The following is an 18,051-nucleotide window of genomic DNA, read 5'->3' as shown; positions in this document are numbered from 1 at the left end:
GTGTGTGTGTGTGTGTGTGTGTGTGTGTGTGTGTGTGTGTGTGTGTGTGTGTGTGTGTGTGTGTGTGTGTGTGTGTGTGTGTGTGTGTGTGTGTGTGTGTGTGTGTGTGTGTGTGTGTGTGTGTGTGTGTGTGTGTGTGTGTGTGTGTGTGTGTGTGTGTGTGTGTGTGTGTGTGTGTGTGTGTGTGTGTGTGTGTGTGTGTGTGTGTGTGTGTGTGTGTGTGTGTGTGTGTGTGTGTGTGTGTGTGTGTGTGTGTGTGTGTGTGTGTGTGTGTGTGTGTGTGTGTGTGTGTGTGTGTGTGTGTGTGTGTGTGTGTGTGTGTGTGTGTGTGTGTGTGTGTGTGTGTGTGTGTGTGTGTGTGTGTGTGTGTGTGTGTGTGTGTGTGTGTGTGTGTGTGTGTGTGTGTGTGTGTGTGTGTGTGTGTGTGTGTGTGTGTGTGTGTGTGTGTGTGTGTGTGTGTGTGTGTGTGTGTGTGTGTGTGTGTGTGTGTGTGTGTGTGTGTGTGTGTGTGTGTGTGTGTGTGTGTGTGTGTGTGTGTGTGTGTGTGTGTGTGTGTGTGTGTGTGTGTGTGTGTGTGTGTGTGTGTGTGTGTGTGTGTGTGTGTGTGTGTGTGTGTGTGTGTGTGTGTGTGTGTGTGTGTGTGTGTGTGTGTGTGTGTGTGTGTGTGTGTGTGTGTGTGTGTGTGTGTGTGTGTGTGTGTGTGTGTGTGTGTGTGTGTGTGTGTGTGTGTGTGTGTGTGTGTGTGTGTGTGTGTGTGTGTGTGTGTGTGTGTGTGTGTGTGTGTGTGTGTGTGTGTGTGTGTGTGTGTGTGTGTGTGTGTGTGTGTGTGTGTGTGTGTGTGTGTGTGTGTGTGTGTGTGTGTGTGTGTGTGTGTGTGTGTGTGTGTGTGTGTGTGTGTGTGTGTGTGTGTGTGTGTGTGTGTGTGTGTGTGTGTGTGTGTGTGTGTGTGTGTGTGTGTGTGTGTGTGTGTGTGTGTGTGTGTGTGTGTGTGTGTGTGTGTGTGTGTGTGTGTGTGTGTGTGTGTGTGTGTGTGTGTGTGTGTGTGTGTGTGTGTGTGTGTGTGTGTGTGTGTGTGTGTGTGTGTGTGTGTGTGTGTGTGTGTGTGTGTGTGTGTGTGTGTGTGTGTGTGTGTGTGTGTGTGTGTGTGTGTGTGTGTGTGTGTGTGTGTGTGTGTGTGTGTGTGTGTGTGTGTGTGTGTGTGTGTGTGTGTGTGTGTGTGTGTGTGTGTGTGTGTGTGTGTGTGTGTGTGTGTGTGTGTGTGTGTGTGTGTGTGTGTGTGTGTGTGTGTGTGTGTGTGTGTGTGTGTGTGTGTGTGTGTGTGTGTGTGTGTGTGTGTGTGTGTGTGTGTGTGTGTGTGTGTGTGTGTGTGTGTGTGTGTGTGTGTGTGTGTGTGTGTGTGTGTGTGTGTGTGTGTGTGTGTGTGTGTGTGTGTGTGTGTGTGTGTGTGTGTGTGTGTGTGTGTGTGTGTGTGTGTGTGTGTGTGTGTGTGTGTGTGTGTGTGTGTGTGTGTGTGTGTGTGTGTGTGTGTGTGTGTGTGTGTGTGTGTGTGTGTGTGTGTGTGTGTGTGTGTGTGTGTGTGTGTGTGTGTGTGTGTGTGTGTGTGTGTGTGTGTGTGTGTGTGTGTGTGTGTGTGTGTGTGTGTGTGTGTGTGTGTGTGTGTGTGTGTGTGTGTGTGTGTGTGTGTGTGTGTGTGTGTGTGTGTGTGTGTGTGTGTGTGTGTGTGTGTGTGTGTGTGTGTGTGTGTGTGTGTGTGTGTGTGTGTGTGTGTGTGTGTGTGTGTGTGTGTGTGTGTGTGTGTGTGTGTGTGTGTGTGTGTGTGTGTGTGTGTGTGTGTGTGTGTGTGTGTGTGTGTGTGTGTGTGTGTGTGTGTGTGTGTGTGTGTGTGTGTGTGTGTGTGTGTGTGTGTGTGTGTGTGTGTGTGTGTGTGTGTGTGTGTGTGTGTGTGTGTGTGTGTGTGTGTGTGTGTGTGTGTGTGTGTGTGTGTGTGTGTGTGTGTGTGTGTGTGTGTGTGTGTGTGTGTGTGTGTGTGTGTGTGTGTGTGTGTGTGTGTGTGTGTGTGTGTGTGTGTGTGTGTGTGTGTGTGTGTGTGTGTGTGTGTGTGTGTGTGTGTGTGTGTGTGTGTGTGTGTGTGTGTGTGTGTGTGTGTGTGTGTGTGTGTGTGTGTGTGTGTGTGTGTGTGTGTGTGTGTGTGTGTGTGTGTGTGTGTGTGTGTGTGTGTGTGTGTGTGTGTGTGTGTGTGTGTGTGTGTGTGTGTGTGTGTGTGTGTGTGTGTGTGTGTGTGTGTGTGTGTGTGTGTGTGTGTGTGTGTGTGTGTGTGTGTGTGTGTGTGTGTGTGTGTGTGTGTGTGTGTGTGTGTGTGTGTGTGTGTGTGTGTGTGTGTGTGTGTGTGTGTGTGTGTGTGTGTGTGTGTGTGTGTGTGTGTGTGTGTGTGTGTGTGTGTGTGTGTGTGTGTGTGTGTGTGTGTGTGTGTGTGTGTGTGTGTGTGTGTGTGTGTGTGTGTGTGTGTGTGTGTGTGTGTGTGTGTGTGTGTGAGTGTGTGTGTGTGTGTGTGTGTGTGTGTGTGTGTGTGTGTGTGTGTGTGTGTGTGTGTGTGTGTGTGTGTGTGTGTGTGTGTGTGTGTGTGTGTGTGTGTGTGTGTGTGTGTGAGTGTGTGTGTGTGAGTGTGTGTGTGAGTGTGTGTGTGTGTGTGTGTGAGTGTGTGTGTGAGTGTGTGTGTGTGAGTGTGTGTGTGTGAGTGTGTGTGTGAGTGGATGAGAGGACAAACCCAGAGGACCCTCCAACGGAGCGGCCACACGCTGCAGGACAAATACAGTAGAATATAATACAGTAAATTACAGTAAAAAACAGCAAAATAAATTAATAAAATTAAATACAGTAAAATAAAGTAAAGTACAGTACAACATTGTCGTCATGGAAACATAAAAAAAGAACCTGTTTAATTAATAACCTAGAAAACTGAATAAATACAGTAACTTACAGGAAGTGTTTTATTCATTTTAAAATGTTTATAAACATTTTAATGTTTTAATTTTTAATGTTTTTAAATATGTTTATTTAAAACAGACCTTGCGACTATTTTCTCGTTAAAACACGAGAAACGCTTCGTCCTCATTTACGTGGTGACTAAAGGTCGTCATACTTTTTTTTTTTCTATTTGTCTTCGTGGACAAAGCTGAAGTGTCTGTTGCCACGGTAACAGACTTTGAGAAGTTTAACGGCTGGCGTCGTCGGGGCGACCTCGTGTCTCCTTGAGGAGTCGCTGCGCGTCGTTAGACAGTCGCCGCAGCTTCAAATCAAACTTTATTGTTCTGAGTAAACAGATCTAATAATAGATATACATAAATACAACAGGAAGGAAATATGAAGGTGTCAATATTACTCTCATTAAATGACTTTAAAATCTTTCAAAAAGGAAATTAAATCATAGTAAATGGGATGTTGATGAGATGTTGATATTAATAAACCGTCCTGACGTCACAAACACGACTTTAATGTCTCGTTAATGGACGACAGATGTTGATCTTCACTGACGAGGATTTCACCTTCAATATAAAACAAATCAGAACTTCCAAAACAACATCTCTTTTTTCTGCTTCTGCAGCCGACAGATTAAAATAAAAATAAAACTATATTTAACTCTGAATCATTCCAGCGTGAAGGAAAAGAATTCAAACAGCTCACGCAGAAGAAGAAACCTTGCTTGTCGTCCAGATGTTGTGAAGCCTCGTCAGCAGCTGGACAACCAACACATGCACCTGGGTTATCACTTCAAACACCGAGAACCGGGCGGATCAGAACCGGGCAGATCAGAACCGGGCGGATCAGAACCGGGCGGATCAGAACCGGGCGGATGATCAGAACCGGGCAGATCAGAACCGGGCAGATCAGAACCGGGAAACATCTGTTAGCATCCCTCCTTTGGTTAACGGCTACACGCTCCATTCGGTTTTTATCTTTTTATTTCGAGTCTGTCCAGCAGATTATCTTTAGTTTAACAGTCCTGGTTTGTGTTTATTTTTATTTTCGTGTTACTGACTGATGTTTTGATCGAAGTCTTCCACGTTTCCACAAATGAACCCGACAGACTCTGAATTCATGATCAGCGTGTTTACTGATTTAGTTTTTTCTATTTTAAACTGAATGTGTTGACAGTTTGTGAGAATCTAAACTCAGGCTGAGTTTTGTTAAGAAATATTTGAAAGATAGTTGTTTGACTGAAGTCTGGTTGAGCTTCTACGTTTTTCTTCTCGTCGTTGAACCCCGTGTGCAGCGGTCCTCCGTCCTGACGTGTTCCCGCCATGTTAACGCAGAATGTGTAACGGCTCGTTTTACTTGAAGCCTTTTTTTTATTAACGTCCACGTTTAGATGGAGATGAAAGATAAGAAGAGGGATGAACTGTTAGCGTAGCTTAGCTTAGCTTAGCTTAACCACAACAAAACGAGCCAGTCAGAATGTTTGACCTTTTCTCTCCTCGTACGACCTCCACAACGTGTCTGTTACCTTGACCAGGTTATCCATGTCACCGAAGCTGTTGCTGTTGCTGTTGTTGTTGTTGTTGTTGTTGTTTACAGTGTACCACATGGGGGTTTGTTGACAGTAAGAAAAGTAGAACATCACCGACAGGGCACCTGAAGCTCAGATCTCAACTGAGCTGCTCACTGTGACGGGTCAAAGGTCAAACTTTATATGACGTCAGACACCATGTGACCCCCACCCCCCAGTATTGTGTCCACCCCCCCCCCCCACACACACACACACACATCCTAACTCCCCCACCCCAGGAGAGACGGCATTATAGCAGCAGAGTGTTGGTATAATGATCTGATGTGTTCAGGACAAACATTGTCACTGCTTCATCCAGGCCTCATCCACCATCTTTGTCCCCCCCCCCCCCCCCCAAACAGGATGCATTTCCGTTGCTTCATCTGATTGATTTCCTGTCGTGTTGCTGTGTTTGGGCCTCATGTTGTTGTTATTGTTTACCTGCTGCTGTGTGTTTGTGTCTGTGGGCATTAAAACAGAACGGAGCTCCTCTGTTTTACTGGAACGTCACTTCATCTGGAACAGAACCAACGGGTCACTTCACCGACCACCACCGACCATATATACATATACATATATACATATATATATATATATATATGTAGTATATATATATAAATAAATACACATAAAACACATGTTTACACAAATACACTTATATAACACAAATATGTATACAACATATCTATAACAGATACACATTGCTTTGCACCGACCAACACGTACATATATAACACATATATACACATACAACATATACATATATATAACACATATATACACATATACAACACATATAAAACATATATATATATATATATATATATATATATATACACACACATATTTACACACATATATTACATCTATAACATGTATTAAACACAGGCTGTACAACACATGTATAACAGTTATAACACATATCCACTATATCCACTATAAGCAGGATACAGCACACCCCTCTCACACATATATACAGTATATATATACTATATATACAATGTATATACAGTATACACCAGAGGAATGTCATACCGACAGATGAACATATCTGGTGAATGGGACACGACTGACACATGTAAACATGTAGCGTGTATATTTACACGGACGGCAGGTGTGTGTGGTGAGATGAGAGCAGCAGGAGCACACTGTTATATAACCTGCTGCTGTACTGAGCAGATGGCTTATGGTCAACACACACACACACACACACACACACACACACACACACACACACACACACACACACACACACACACACACACACACACACACACACACACACACACACACACGGTCAACGTACACAGGGAACACAGTTCAGGGTCAGTACATGTACGCACCTTTAATTTAGTCTCTATCATCACTGTCACTGAACTGTAATACAAACTGTCACTATACTATATAGTGTTAGAGTACTAGATGTTATTACCCATGAATACTTAATTTAATACTACATTTACACTGTTCTCTTCTATTATACTCTACTGTGTAAATATTTTCTACTTACACTAAGCTATTTAATACTTAACTATACATTACACTATATTACTTATAGTATGTTACTTATACTATACTATACTACACTATACTATACAATATACTATACACTATACTATACACTCTACTATATTATAGTATACACTACTATACACTACACTATACTATACACTCTACTATACACTACACTATACACTATACTATACTATACTATAAACTATACTATACTATACACTACACTATACTATACACTCTACTATACACTACACTATACACTATACTATACTATAAACTATACTATACTATACTATACTATACAATATACTATACACTATACTATACTATAAACTATACTATACACTATACTATACACTCTACTATATTATAGTATACACTACTATACACTACACTATACACTATACTATACTATACACTATACTATGCTATACTATACTTTACTAAACTAAACTAAACTTTACTACACTGTATTATGTTTTATTATACCACAAACTGTTATAGTACTACATATTACTTCACTCTGGAACATGTTGTGTAAACATTATAATGATACTGTACTGTAATATATTCTGTTACTATGTTATCTGTAAAAACGTTCAATACTATCTTTGTAACATAATTATGGTCTGATATGTGAAACTGTGGCATGTTATAACATCCTATACTACAGAATACTACACTACATACATACGATAATATGGTACTCTACTTTATTGTAGTATAGCGCTACACACTAAAGTGTATAGTAGTGAGACTGAACAGCAGAACCCTGCTACATTATACCACAATACACACACTGAACTATACTACATTACAGTGCAGTGTACTGCATCAAAGTACATTCATAGTACATGCCATACTACACTACAGTACATTACACTGAACTATACTACACTACAGTACATATATACTACAGTACACAGCTGTGTACTGATGGCCGTCGGTGAGAGCTAGCGTGTCTCTGCTGCGTGTTAATGTGTGTGTGCACGTATCGTATGATTTATTTTAGGATAGGAAAAGTGGTAGAGCAGAGCCCGAGTCCAAACTGAAAACCTCTTTTAGGTCCATCACTGCGACCTCCGACCTCAAACGCCGTAGGGCCTCCGGGGACGCCACGGTAAGGAGACGAAGACCACCTCCTGTCCTCCACCTCCTCTGCTTCATACTCATGTCATCTGTGTGTCTCCTCCTCTTCCTCCTCACTCAGACTCCTTTATATTTGTCACACGTTTTTTTTTTTCGTCCATCAAACCGACTCATTCGTCTTTGTCGTCCTCTCGTCTCTCATCTCCAGCTCCATCATCTCCCCGCTGACTCATCACGGCCACCCATCTGTCAGTCGGGCATCTTTGCTTTCCCGCCTCCACCATCAGCTCATCTGTCCCTCTAAAGACAGACAGACAGACAGACGAGAGGAACTAGGTTGAGGACAGACAGACATGTCCACTCCGGTGCGTCCAGGCAGGTCAGGGCTGCGGTTCTTTGCTTTGATTTTTCACATCGTCCTCTTGCAAAGGAGAAGTGAAGAGGGTCAGACTGTGTGGTGTCTTCTCTCCTGTCCTGTGTCCTGTCTTGTCCTGTCCTGTGTCCTGTCCTGACCTGTCCTGTGTCCTGTCCTGACCTGTCCTGTGTCCTGTCCTTTTTCCTATGTCCTGTCCTGTGTCCTGTCCTGTCCTGACCTGTCTTGACCTGACCTGTCCAGTCCTGTGTCCTGACCTGTCCTGTGTCCTGTCCTGTCCCGTGTCCTGTCCTTTTTCCTATGTCCTGTCCTGTGTCCTGTCCTGTGTCCTGTCCTGTCCTGTCCTGTCCTGTCCTGTGTCCTGCCCTGTCCAGTCCTGTGTCCTGTCCTGTCCTGTCCTGTCCTGTCCTGTCCTGTCCTGTCCTGTCCTGTCCTGTCCTGTGTCCTGTCCTTTTCCTTCCTGTCTGCTCGCTGCGTAGTGTTTTTCCTCTCCTTCCTGTCCTCTCATCTTCTCTGTCCCTTCACCTCCAAACGTCCCTCAGACCTCAGGTTTCCCTCCACAGGTCGTCCTGCAGAGCGTCCTCCTTTAACTTGTCTCTTTCAGCGTCCCGTCCTGCTGCCCCCTAGAGGACGTCTGTCCCCTTGCAGGACTCTCTGATCTGCTCCCTCTGTCCTCGGTGTTGATGGTTTGACTGTCTTTGCTGTTCTGTCTCCTTCTTTCAGCTTCAGATCAGAAAACCTGCTGAGATGGTGATTTTGTGTCTTAAATCTGCAGACGTCCTGTTATTTTAGCGGGATGATTTTAACCTGGGGGGGAGGGAGGGGGGCGGAGTCTGACTCATCTCTCTTTGTGATCATCTCTTTTTTCCTATATGAGTGTTTTTCTCTCTCTGGTTGGATTTGAATGGTGTCCAGACTACATGCTGTGCTACACACACACTGCCTCTGTCCTCCTCTGCAAGCACGACCGACCGACAGCTCAGCGCACCTGCAGCCGCACCGCTGTATAGTGCAGCTTTTATTTTGACGGGGTCAGAGTGTCTCGGACTCTGGTTCCTGTGATGTTTACGTGAGGACGTATTAAGATTTAAATTTATTTTATTTTTTTTCCAAAAAGTCCAACATTAACAATGAAAAGTATAACATAGGATAAAGTAGGAATACACAACGAGGTTTTTTCTGCGTCGACAGTTTGTTTCCAGGTGAAACGAGTCGCAGAACACTTGGTCAGCATGTTAGCATTAAAATATGTTTACGCTAACACCTAATTTTAGCATAAAAAGCTAATGACAGTATAAATAATTAATACTAGATTAGAACACTTTAATTAGCATGAAAAAACTGTTTGAAAGAAAGAAAAAAAAACTGAGCATTACAAATCAAATGCTAACAAAAGAAAATGTATGTTAGAGTGAAAAAGTAACATCAGCATAAAAAACTAATTTCAGTTTTGATACAAACTGTAGATGTCGGCGTTCACACAGCAGGGGGCGCTGCTGCACGGAGACCGGTTCAGTAAAAATGTGCAAATATTATCAGGAAAAAGGTCACCAAGGTATTCAAAGTAGAAATATTTACTGTATAAAAACTGAATTTTAGTTTAGAAATTCATCTTATAAACTATTTTAATCCTAAAGATTTTTTTAATTAATTAAAAAAAAATTCATTCAAATTTGAAAATAGAGACACGTTGTGAAGGCTTCACACACTTATTCAGTCCAAACCTCAACATAATGTGTTTAAATAAAAAAAGAAAAGAACAATAACAACACGTACAGCCACCAGTCGATATCTTTAAATGTAGAATGATCTTTTTTCTGCAGATTATTTTCTCAAAGAAGCGATGAATCGTTTAATTCATAACCCAGAAAAAAAATATATTTTGGAGGGAATTTTAACTTTTTTTTTTTTTTTTTTAAAAAAAAAAAAAAACATCGGCTGATTTTTTTTTAAATATACAAACATGATATTTAATAATGTCTCTGGTTCAGTGCCGTTTACAAGGCAGAACTTTTTTGGGAGTACTTTTACTTTGAAAGTATCCGAGTACTTCCACCAGCGTTGCTAAAAACTGAAAGACAAAAACAACGCGGACGTGTTGAACACTCGACCGGCTGTGTGTCGCGTGTCCTTAACGTGTGCGTGTGTCCTGTCTCTCTCCCTGCAGCCGTACCCGACTGACATCACCGGCCAGCTCAACCTATCAGATCCCTCCGTCAGCACCGTGGTCTGAGCGAGAGAGAGGGAGAGAGAGAGCGGGCGAGAGAGCTTCACTGCTGTTGCTGAGCCACACACACACACACACACACACACACACACACACACACACACACACACACACACACACACACACACAAACACATGGACAGGAAGGAAAAACATGGACAGGAAGGAAAAAATGACACTTCCCACACACACACACACACACACACACACACACACACACACACACACACACACACACACACACACACACACACACACACACACACACACGTTTCTCTTTCTGTATTTGTGAGGACCTCGAATTGACGCCTGATTCTGACCTGAACCTTCAAACCTAGTTGTCAAACAGAAAATGTCCTCACAAAGATAGCAAAACAAAAAACACACACAAATATCATGCACACACACATTTACTCTGTACAAACACACACACACACACACACACACTAACACACACACACACACACACAAATATACATCCACACAAACACACACACTCGCCTTGCGCTGCTTGTAGCTGTCAGCCTCCTCCATCCAGAGGGTCTTTTATTTTGAAAGAACTAAATCAAACTGGTTTTAGTTTGGTAGATGTTGTACAGTTTGTTCTGTTTCCTGTTGGTCACCGATCGATCGCACTGACTTATCAAGCCACCCGACCACTCCGGTTTATACCGGTTATAACTAGTTTGTACTAGTTTGTACTGGTTATAGCTGGTTTAAACTGGTTCATACTGGCGACGCCTTTGTTCTGGACTTGAGCCCATAAAATCCAACACAGCTGTTTCCTGTAAATGTGACAACAAACGAACCTGGTGATCAGGAATCTATTGATCAAGAAGCTGATCACCGATCAGAGTGTGGCTAGTGGGCGGAGCCTCTGGCACAGGAAGTCATTTTAACAAAGAGCTGCAGACGTGTCCAGGATCATTGAACCTGACTATGGCGTTAAACCTCCGAGGCTCATGGGTAATGTAGTCTTTGAAGAGCCCGGTTGAATTTTCAGGAGGAAATGCGACAGTTTGGTTCAGTGATTCAGGAAACTTTTGTTGTTCTCTGTTCAGGAAATATGTTCAAACATGAATCAACCCCACCTCCTGCCCCGCCCCCTTGTTTATTATCTTTAATTTGTACATAAATAATTCATCAATATTTTTAACACTGGAACGCAGCTGTGAGCCGATCAGAACATTTTCATTACAAGTATTGTAACATATTTGTATGCGGCTGAAAACTCTCCTGAACTGACCTGAAATATATTGAATATTCATACTTAACAACAATTTGAATAAATGTCATTGGATATTTATTTATTTTAGATCAACAGCTTTTAAACACAATTATATAAAAAGACAAAAAACAATAGCAACCAAACAACATATGAGCGCTGCCTTTTGTTTTAGATCTCAGCTTTGTTCAAGATTTACAGGGAAGTTTTTAATTATTTTCAAGAGAGTAACTTTTAAAACGTGTTATTCTTTATAGAAGAGATATTTGTTTTTATTTTGAAGGTGAGATTTCTTTTACATTTCTGAAATGATACATTTAATTTGACAGGAACAGGAAATAGTATTTCACACATTTTTATTCTTATAAACACGTTCAAACATAATCTGTTAGTTCTGTTACATGATCTGTACATTTTATGAAAATATAAATTAAATTTTCTTAATTTTTTTTAACTCGGATAGAAATTTCAAGGATTTCTTTTGGTTTTTTTCTTGAAAAAAGCCACGTTTAAAGATGCAAGATGAAGTCTCCTTCAGTGATTAACTTGGTACAGCGGCGCCCCCTGGTGTTCATTTCCAGGTAAAACAAGCTGCTCATTAAATCATTGTGTGTATCAAACAAAGGTAACTCTCAGGATTATTGACTTGTTGTCTATAAATAAATGAAATTAGACGTTGAGCTGCTGTTGTTTTACTGATAATAAAATATATCTTATGTTTTTATCCCAGCTGAAGCATCATGTTGACATTTAAAATGTCTTATTATTTTATCATTCATCTTTAATTATCAACAAGGAAAACAATAAACACATTTCAACATACAACATTAGAGTGCTGCAACAGAAACAGTTGGCAGAACATTTTCTACCTGAACAGATACTCCCTGACCCCAGAGGCTCCGCCCACCACCACCCCAACCGTCCCAGGGCATGCTGGGACATGTAGTCACTGCCCCGTCTCCACTGTGTCTCTGCTGATGATGTCAGTCTCTGTCTACCTCCACAAACTATTTAACTCCAACCTGCCAATCACAGACACTGATGTCCTGTGGAAACCTGCTAACTCCTCATAAGCCGGCCAGAGTTCGCAGGTTTCCACGCTGCAGAAGCGATGTAGCTGCCGTAAAGTTCACGTAATAATGTCCTGTAAATAAACACAACAAACAGCTGAGAGCGTCGGCGAGAACGAGGGAACGTCGGCATGTTTTTAAAGGACAATTCAGGTGTTTTTAACACGACTTTTAATGAACTGTTACCCCAAATCAATAGTCTGGGTTCAGTTTATGTTTAATGGAAATCCACCGGCAGAGACTTGAAATATCAAAACCAGTAAATACAAACAATACGAGAAAATACGAACAAAACCACGAAATACGAACAAAACCACGAAATTTGAACAAAACCAAGAAATAAGAACAAAACAGCAAAATACGAACAAAACGACAAAATACGAACAAAACGACAAAATACGAACAAAACCACGAAATACGAACAAAACGACAAAATACGAACAAAACGACAAAACACGAACAAAACCACGAAGTACAAACAAAACGACAAATTACAAACAAAATGACAAAATACGAACAAAACCACGAAGTACAAACAAAACGACAAAATACGAACAAAACCACGAAATACGAACAAAACGACAAAATACGAACAAAACGACAAAATACGAACAAAACCACGAAATACGAACAAAACGACAAAATACGAACAAAACGACAAAATACGAGCAAAACGACAAAATACGAACAAAACCACGAAATACGAACAAAACGACAAAATACGAACAAAACGACAAAACACGAACAAAACCACGAAGTACAAACAAAACGACAAATTACAAACAAAATGACAAAATACGAACAAAACCACGAAGTACAAACAAAACGACAAAATACGAACAAAACCACGAAATACGAACAAAACGACAAAATACGAACAAAACGACAAAATACGAACAAAACCATGAAATACGAACAAAACGACAAAATACGAACAAAACGACAAAATACGAGCAAAACGACAAAATACGAACAAAACTACAAAATACGAACAAAACCACGAAATACGAACAAAACGGCAAAATACGAACAAAACGACAAAATACGAGCAAAACGACAAAATACGAACAAAACCACGAAATACGAACAAAACCACAAAATACGAACAAAACGACAAAATACGAACAAAACCACGAAATACGAACAAAACGACAAAATACGAACAAAACGACAAAATACGAGCAAAACGACAAAATACGAACAAAACTACAAAATACGAACAAAACCACGAAATACGAACAAAACCACAAAATACGAACAAAACGACAAAATACGAGCAAAACGACAAAATACGAACAAAACGACAAAACACGAACAAAACCACGAAGTACAAACAAAACGACAAATTACAAACAAAATGACAAAATACGAACAAAACGACAAAATACGAACAAAACCACGAAGTACAAACAAAACCGTGATACGATATAAGTTTCATTCAGTGGTTTAAACATAGTGTGAATTATAGTGTGAAGCAATTTACTCTTAATATTTTAAACCAATAATTTTTAAATCAAAGTTTTTCAGGGATATATTTGAAGCCACATAACTAACTGCTTATATTATATATGTATATATTCAATATTATATTGAAGGAGTTTGGTCTCCTTTCAGGGGAAAATTAAGGGATTCTTAACAGATTACATAATAATGGCACCACAGGTGATTTACATAAATAACACATTAATGTTTTGTTCATAAACATAAAATATATTTTTTTCTAATACATGAAACATTGATGTTACTTCGCCATTATGTAGATATACACAGTATATCAGTAATCAGTAAGGAAATCCATTTATATAGATTCATAACTGATTTATTAAACAATGTATTTATTGTAAATATACCATCTTATATTAAGTGATTGTGTTTGTGTACAAGATATTTATCCACATTTATAAGACTATGTTACAGGTCGAGGGACATTTATGTTCATGTTATTTGTTTACATGCAGTTAAATAAGTAAATAGTTTAGTTTCAAATATCAACATAAAAAGTCCTAAAAAGTTAAATTTTCTATCATTCAAAACTTATTCATAATAAGGAGGCTTCACATTAAACTGTTTTTATTCCTTTTATTCCAGAAAAAAAAATGATGATTTAAATTGCGACAGTAAAACTGAGATGAGCTGAACTTTCTGCCTCGGTTCATCTTCATCCTCGTGTCTCTGCGGGCGGATTCTCCTCATCCTCACTTTATCTCCTGTTTAAACCGTTTGTGTTTCTGACTCCTCCCACTTTGTCCAGTGAAGCTGCTGCCACCGAGCGACTCGCTGACCGGACGTGAACTCCTCAGGTTTTATCAGCTGATCAGAGTTTGCTGTAGAACAAATATTAGTTGTAGTTGGAGCAGCTGGAGTCGCTCCGTCGCAGCAGGACGATGATTTCACGTCAACTCACCTCTCGTTCGTCGTTCTCAGCGACACTCGGCTTCACGTTTAACACGGATGTTACATCAGAGTTGAGCTGCACCAATCGAGAGTCACTTTACTCCTGAACTCCGTCAACCAGAGACATCTGTCCAACCAAATCCATCCTGTGTCGAGTCCTCAACGTTCGTCTCCGTCAGCAGCTGAATTCATCAAAGTGTATTTTGTTTACATCAGGCAGCGTTTCGGGAATCAAAGTTATCAATGAATAAATGTCTTATTTTACAATGCTGAGACCAGCAGTGGTTGCGTGTTCGCAAAATAGTTAACGTGAAAATGTATAAACTACGGAAAAGATCTGAAAACTTCAGCAACAAAACGAAAAACTTGGGAACAACGTGGGAACAGATCGATAAACGTGGGAACAGATTGAAATCTCCACACATTTGAAATTAAAGCTGCAGTCTGTGAACTTAATGTTGGATCTCAGAGTCTGAAATTGATTATGTTGTTAAACTTGTCAGTATTTTAAGAGGTTTTTTTTTTTGGCTCCAATCAAATGTAGTTTAAATGTCTGTATTTTCTTAAAATATTTAATAATAATTATTATAATAATAATAATAATAATAATAATAATAATAATGCAGTTCTTTGACTGGTCCAGCAGTTAGTGTTTTATTAGTGGTAATTTTCTGTAAATACATTTAGATTATATTAAACCGTATCACTGATTTTGTATTATTGATTTAATGCACAAGTTTCATTTAAAAAAACAAAACAACTACTACTAAATCAACAGTATTGTTATTGATTAGATATTTTAAAAGTAGACCGTTGTTGGTGCAGCTCACCCTGATGATTAAATTCTGATGTCATAGTGTGACATCATGCTGTGATGTCACACACTTTGTATTTGTTGAAGTTTTTTGCTTTTTTTTAATGTGAAACACTGAATTATTCCTGCTGTTGTACAGATGATGATGATGGAGTTGTCTCACTGCTGTTTGTATCGAATCTATAATCTGTAAAAAGATCTGATGAACGTCACCTGTAGAAGAAAATATTTCCGTTCTTGTCAGATTTCATTTGGTGTCTCGTAAGCACTTCAAACTGTAGAAGCTTCCTGTTTTCCTCCCTCCGTGCAGCACTTTGTCCAGGAATGTTAACAGTTGACCTTTGACCTCCTCCGCGTGAAGCCAACACATGTAGCCGCTCAACTCGGAGCTTCGACCTGAAACGCGTCCGTCAACGCATCGCATCGCGATCTGCAACACGTCAGACAGGAAGTGACACGTTTGGGAACATTCAGTGTAATTTTGGTACAAACAAGAATGTGTTCAGTTGTTGCACTTAAAACTCATGAAATCCAGTAAATGTTTGGTGTAACTGAGCTTAAACCTGCAGAACTGTCATGTCAGCGTTCTGAGAATCTGCATATACGAGTTTCCAGTAATAAATTAATATTTATTTGACTTTAAACATTATTTGTCTGTTTTTCCTGAATATCTAATGTCATCGTGTTTCACTGCAGGAGAACGTTGAACTGAAGTCTTGGTTCTTTGATTGAAGTCAACAGGAAACGAGTTTTTGACTCTTCGTCTCAGACCAGTTTAAACCTCGTTTGTTGGGTGAGTGTTGGGTAAGTGTTGGGGGTGTTGTTGGGGGTGTTGTTGGGTGAGTGTTGGGGGTGTTGTTGGGTCAGTGTTGGGGGTGTTGTTGGGTGAGTGTTTGGTGAGTGTTGGGGGTGTTGTTGGGTGAGTGTTGGGGGTGTTGTTGGGTGAGTGTTGGGTAAGTGTTGGGGGTGTTGTTGGGTGAGTGTTGGGGGTGTTGTTGGGTCAGTGTTGGGGGTGTTGTTGGGTGAGTGTTTGGTGAGTGTTGGGGGTGTTGTTGGGTGAGTGTTGGGTGAGTGTTTGGTGAGTGTTGGGGGTGTTGTTGGGTGAGTGTTGGGTGAGTGTTGGGGGTGTTGTTGGGTGAGTGTTTGGTGAGTGTTGGGGGTGTTGTTGGGTGAGTGTTGGGGGTGTTGTTGGGTCAGTGTTGGGGGTGTTGTTGGGTGAGTGTTGGGGGTGTTGTTGGGTCAGTGTTGGGGGTGTTGTTGGGTGAGTGTTTGGTGAGTGTTGGGGGTGTTGTTGGGTGAGTGTTGGGTGAGTGTTTGGTAAGTGTTGGGGGTGTTGTTGGGGGTGTTGTTGGGTGAGTGTTGGGTGAGTGTTTGGTGAGTGTTGGGGGTGTTGTTGGGTGAGTGTTTGGTGAGTGTTGGGGGTGTTGTTGGGTGAGTGTTGGGGGTGTTGTTGGGTGAGTGTTTGGTGAGTGTTGGGGGTGTTGTTGGGTGAGTGTTGGGGGTGTTGTTGGGTGAGTGTTGGGTAAGTGTTGGGGGTGTTGTTGGGGGTGTTGTTGGGTGAGTGTTGGGGGTGTTGTTGGGTCAGTGTTGGGGGTGTTGTTGGGTGAGTGTTTGGTGAGTGTTGGGGGTGTTGTTGGGTGAGTGTTTGGTGAGTGTTGGGGGTGTTGTTGGGTGAGTGTTTGGTGAGTGTTGGGGGTGTTGTTGGGTGAGTGTTGGGTGAGTGTTGGGTAAGTGTTGGGGGTGTTGTTGGGTGAGTGTTGGGGGTGTTGTTGGGTCAGTGTTGGGGGTGTTGTTGGGTGAGTGTTTGGTGAGTGTTGGGGGTGTTGTTGGGTGAGTGTTGGGTGAGTGTTGGGGGTGTTGTTGGGTGAGTGTTGGGGGTGTTGTTGGGTGAGTGTTTGGTGAGTGTTGGGGGTGTTGTTGGGTGAGTGTTGGGGGTGTTGTTGGGTGAGTGTTGGGTAAGTGTTGGGGGTGTTGTTGGGGGAGTTGTTGGGTGAGTGTTGGGGGTGTTGTTGGGTCAGTGTTGGGGGTGTTGTTGGGTGAGTGTTTGGTGAGTGTTGGGGGTGTTGTTGGGTGAGTGTTTGGTGAGTGTTGGGGGTGTTGTTGGGTGAGTGTTTGGTGAGTGTTGGGGGTGTTGTTGGGTGAGTGTTGGGGGTGTTGTTGGTTGAGTGTTTGGTGAGTGTTGGGGGTGTTGTTGGGTGAGTGTTGGGGGTGTTGTTGGGTGAGTGTTGGGTAAGTGTTGGGGGTGTTGTTGGGGGTGTTGTTGGGTGAGTGTTGGGGGTGTTGTTGGGTCAGTGTTGGGGGTGTTGTTGGGTGAGTGTTTGGTGAGTGTTGGGGGTGTTGTTGGGTGAGTGTTTGGTGAGTGTTGGGGGTGTTGTTGGGTGAGTGTTTGGTGAGTGTTGGGGGTGTTGTTGGGTGAGTGTTGGGGGTGTTGTTGGGTGAGTGTTGGGTAAGTGTTGGGGGTGTTGTTGGGTGAGTGTTGGGGGTGTTGTTGGGTCAGTGTTGGGGGTGTTGTTGGGTGAGTGTTTGGTGAGTGTTGGGGGTGTTGTTGGGTGAGTGTTTGGTGAGTGTTGGGGGTGTTGTTGGGTGAGGTCCAGAACCTCCAGAACCATGTCATCCTCTCCCAGCAGATCTGAACTCAAACCATCTGGCTCAAATGTTTATGTTTGTGGCTCCATCGGTGCTCCTCTTCCTCCCCTCCTGCTCTTCTTCCTCCCCCTGTCAGCTGTGTCGCCCCCCCACTGTCCCTCCCCCTGCTGGTCTTCCTGCTGCTCTGCAGCCTGCTGTGGAACTACCACTGTCTGT

The 18,051-nt window shown here is 41.9% G+C and overlaps 1 protein-coding gene across 4 annotated transcripts in view; it reads left to right on the top strand.

The window, feature by feature from the left end:
* The window catches only part of LOC138636056 (glutamate receptor ionotropic, NMDA 1-like), a 43,137-nt gene extending 33,221 nt beyond the window's left edge, over nucleotides 1-9,916 (top strand). For 2 of the 4 annotated variants that reach the window (XM_069723868.1, XM_069723867.1), the window contains 2 exons: nucleotides 7,071-7,178; nucleotides 9,688-9,916. In XM_069723868.1, coding sequence (XP_069579969.1) covers nucleotides 7,071-7,178; nucleotides 9,688-9,753 — 174 coding nt within the window. In that variant the 3' untranslated portion in view covers nucleotides 9,754-9,916. The remainder of the gene's footprint in view (nucleotides 1-7,070; nucleotides 7,179-9,687) is intronic. The other 2 variants (XM_069723871.1, XM_069723870.1) reach the window with 1 other exon arrangement.
* The last annotated feature ends 8,135 nt before the right edge of the window (nucleotides 9,917-18,051 follow it).

The sequence above is a fragment of the Brachyistius frenatus genome, unplaced genomic scaffold (assembly GCF_029030835.1).
Source record: "Brachyistius frenatus isolate BFR_SWC_R1_liver_20210118 unplaced genomic scaffold, ASM2903083v1 Contig_349, whole genome shotgun sequence".
NCBI classification, from domain to species: domain Eukaryota; kingdom Metazoa; phylum Chordata; class Actinopteri; family Embiotocidae; genus Brachyistius; species Brachyistius frenatus.
This window is presented reverse-complemented; position numbering and strand designations above follow the sequence as displayed.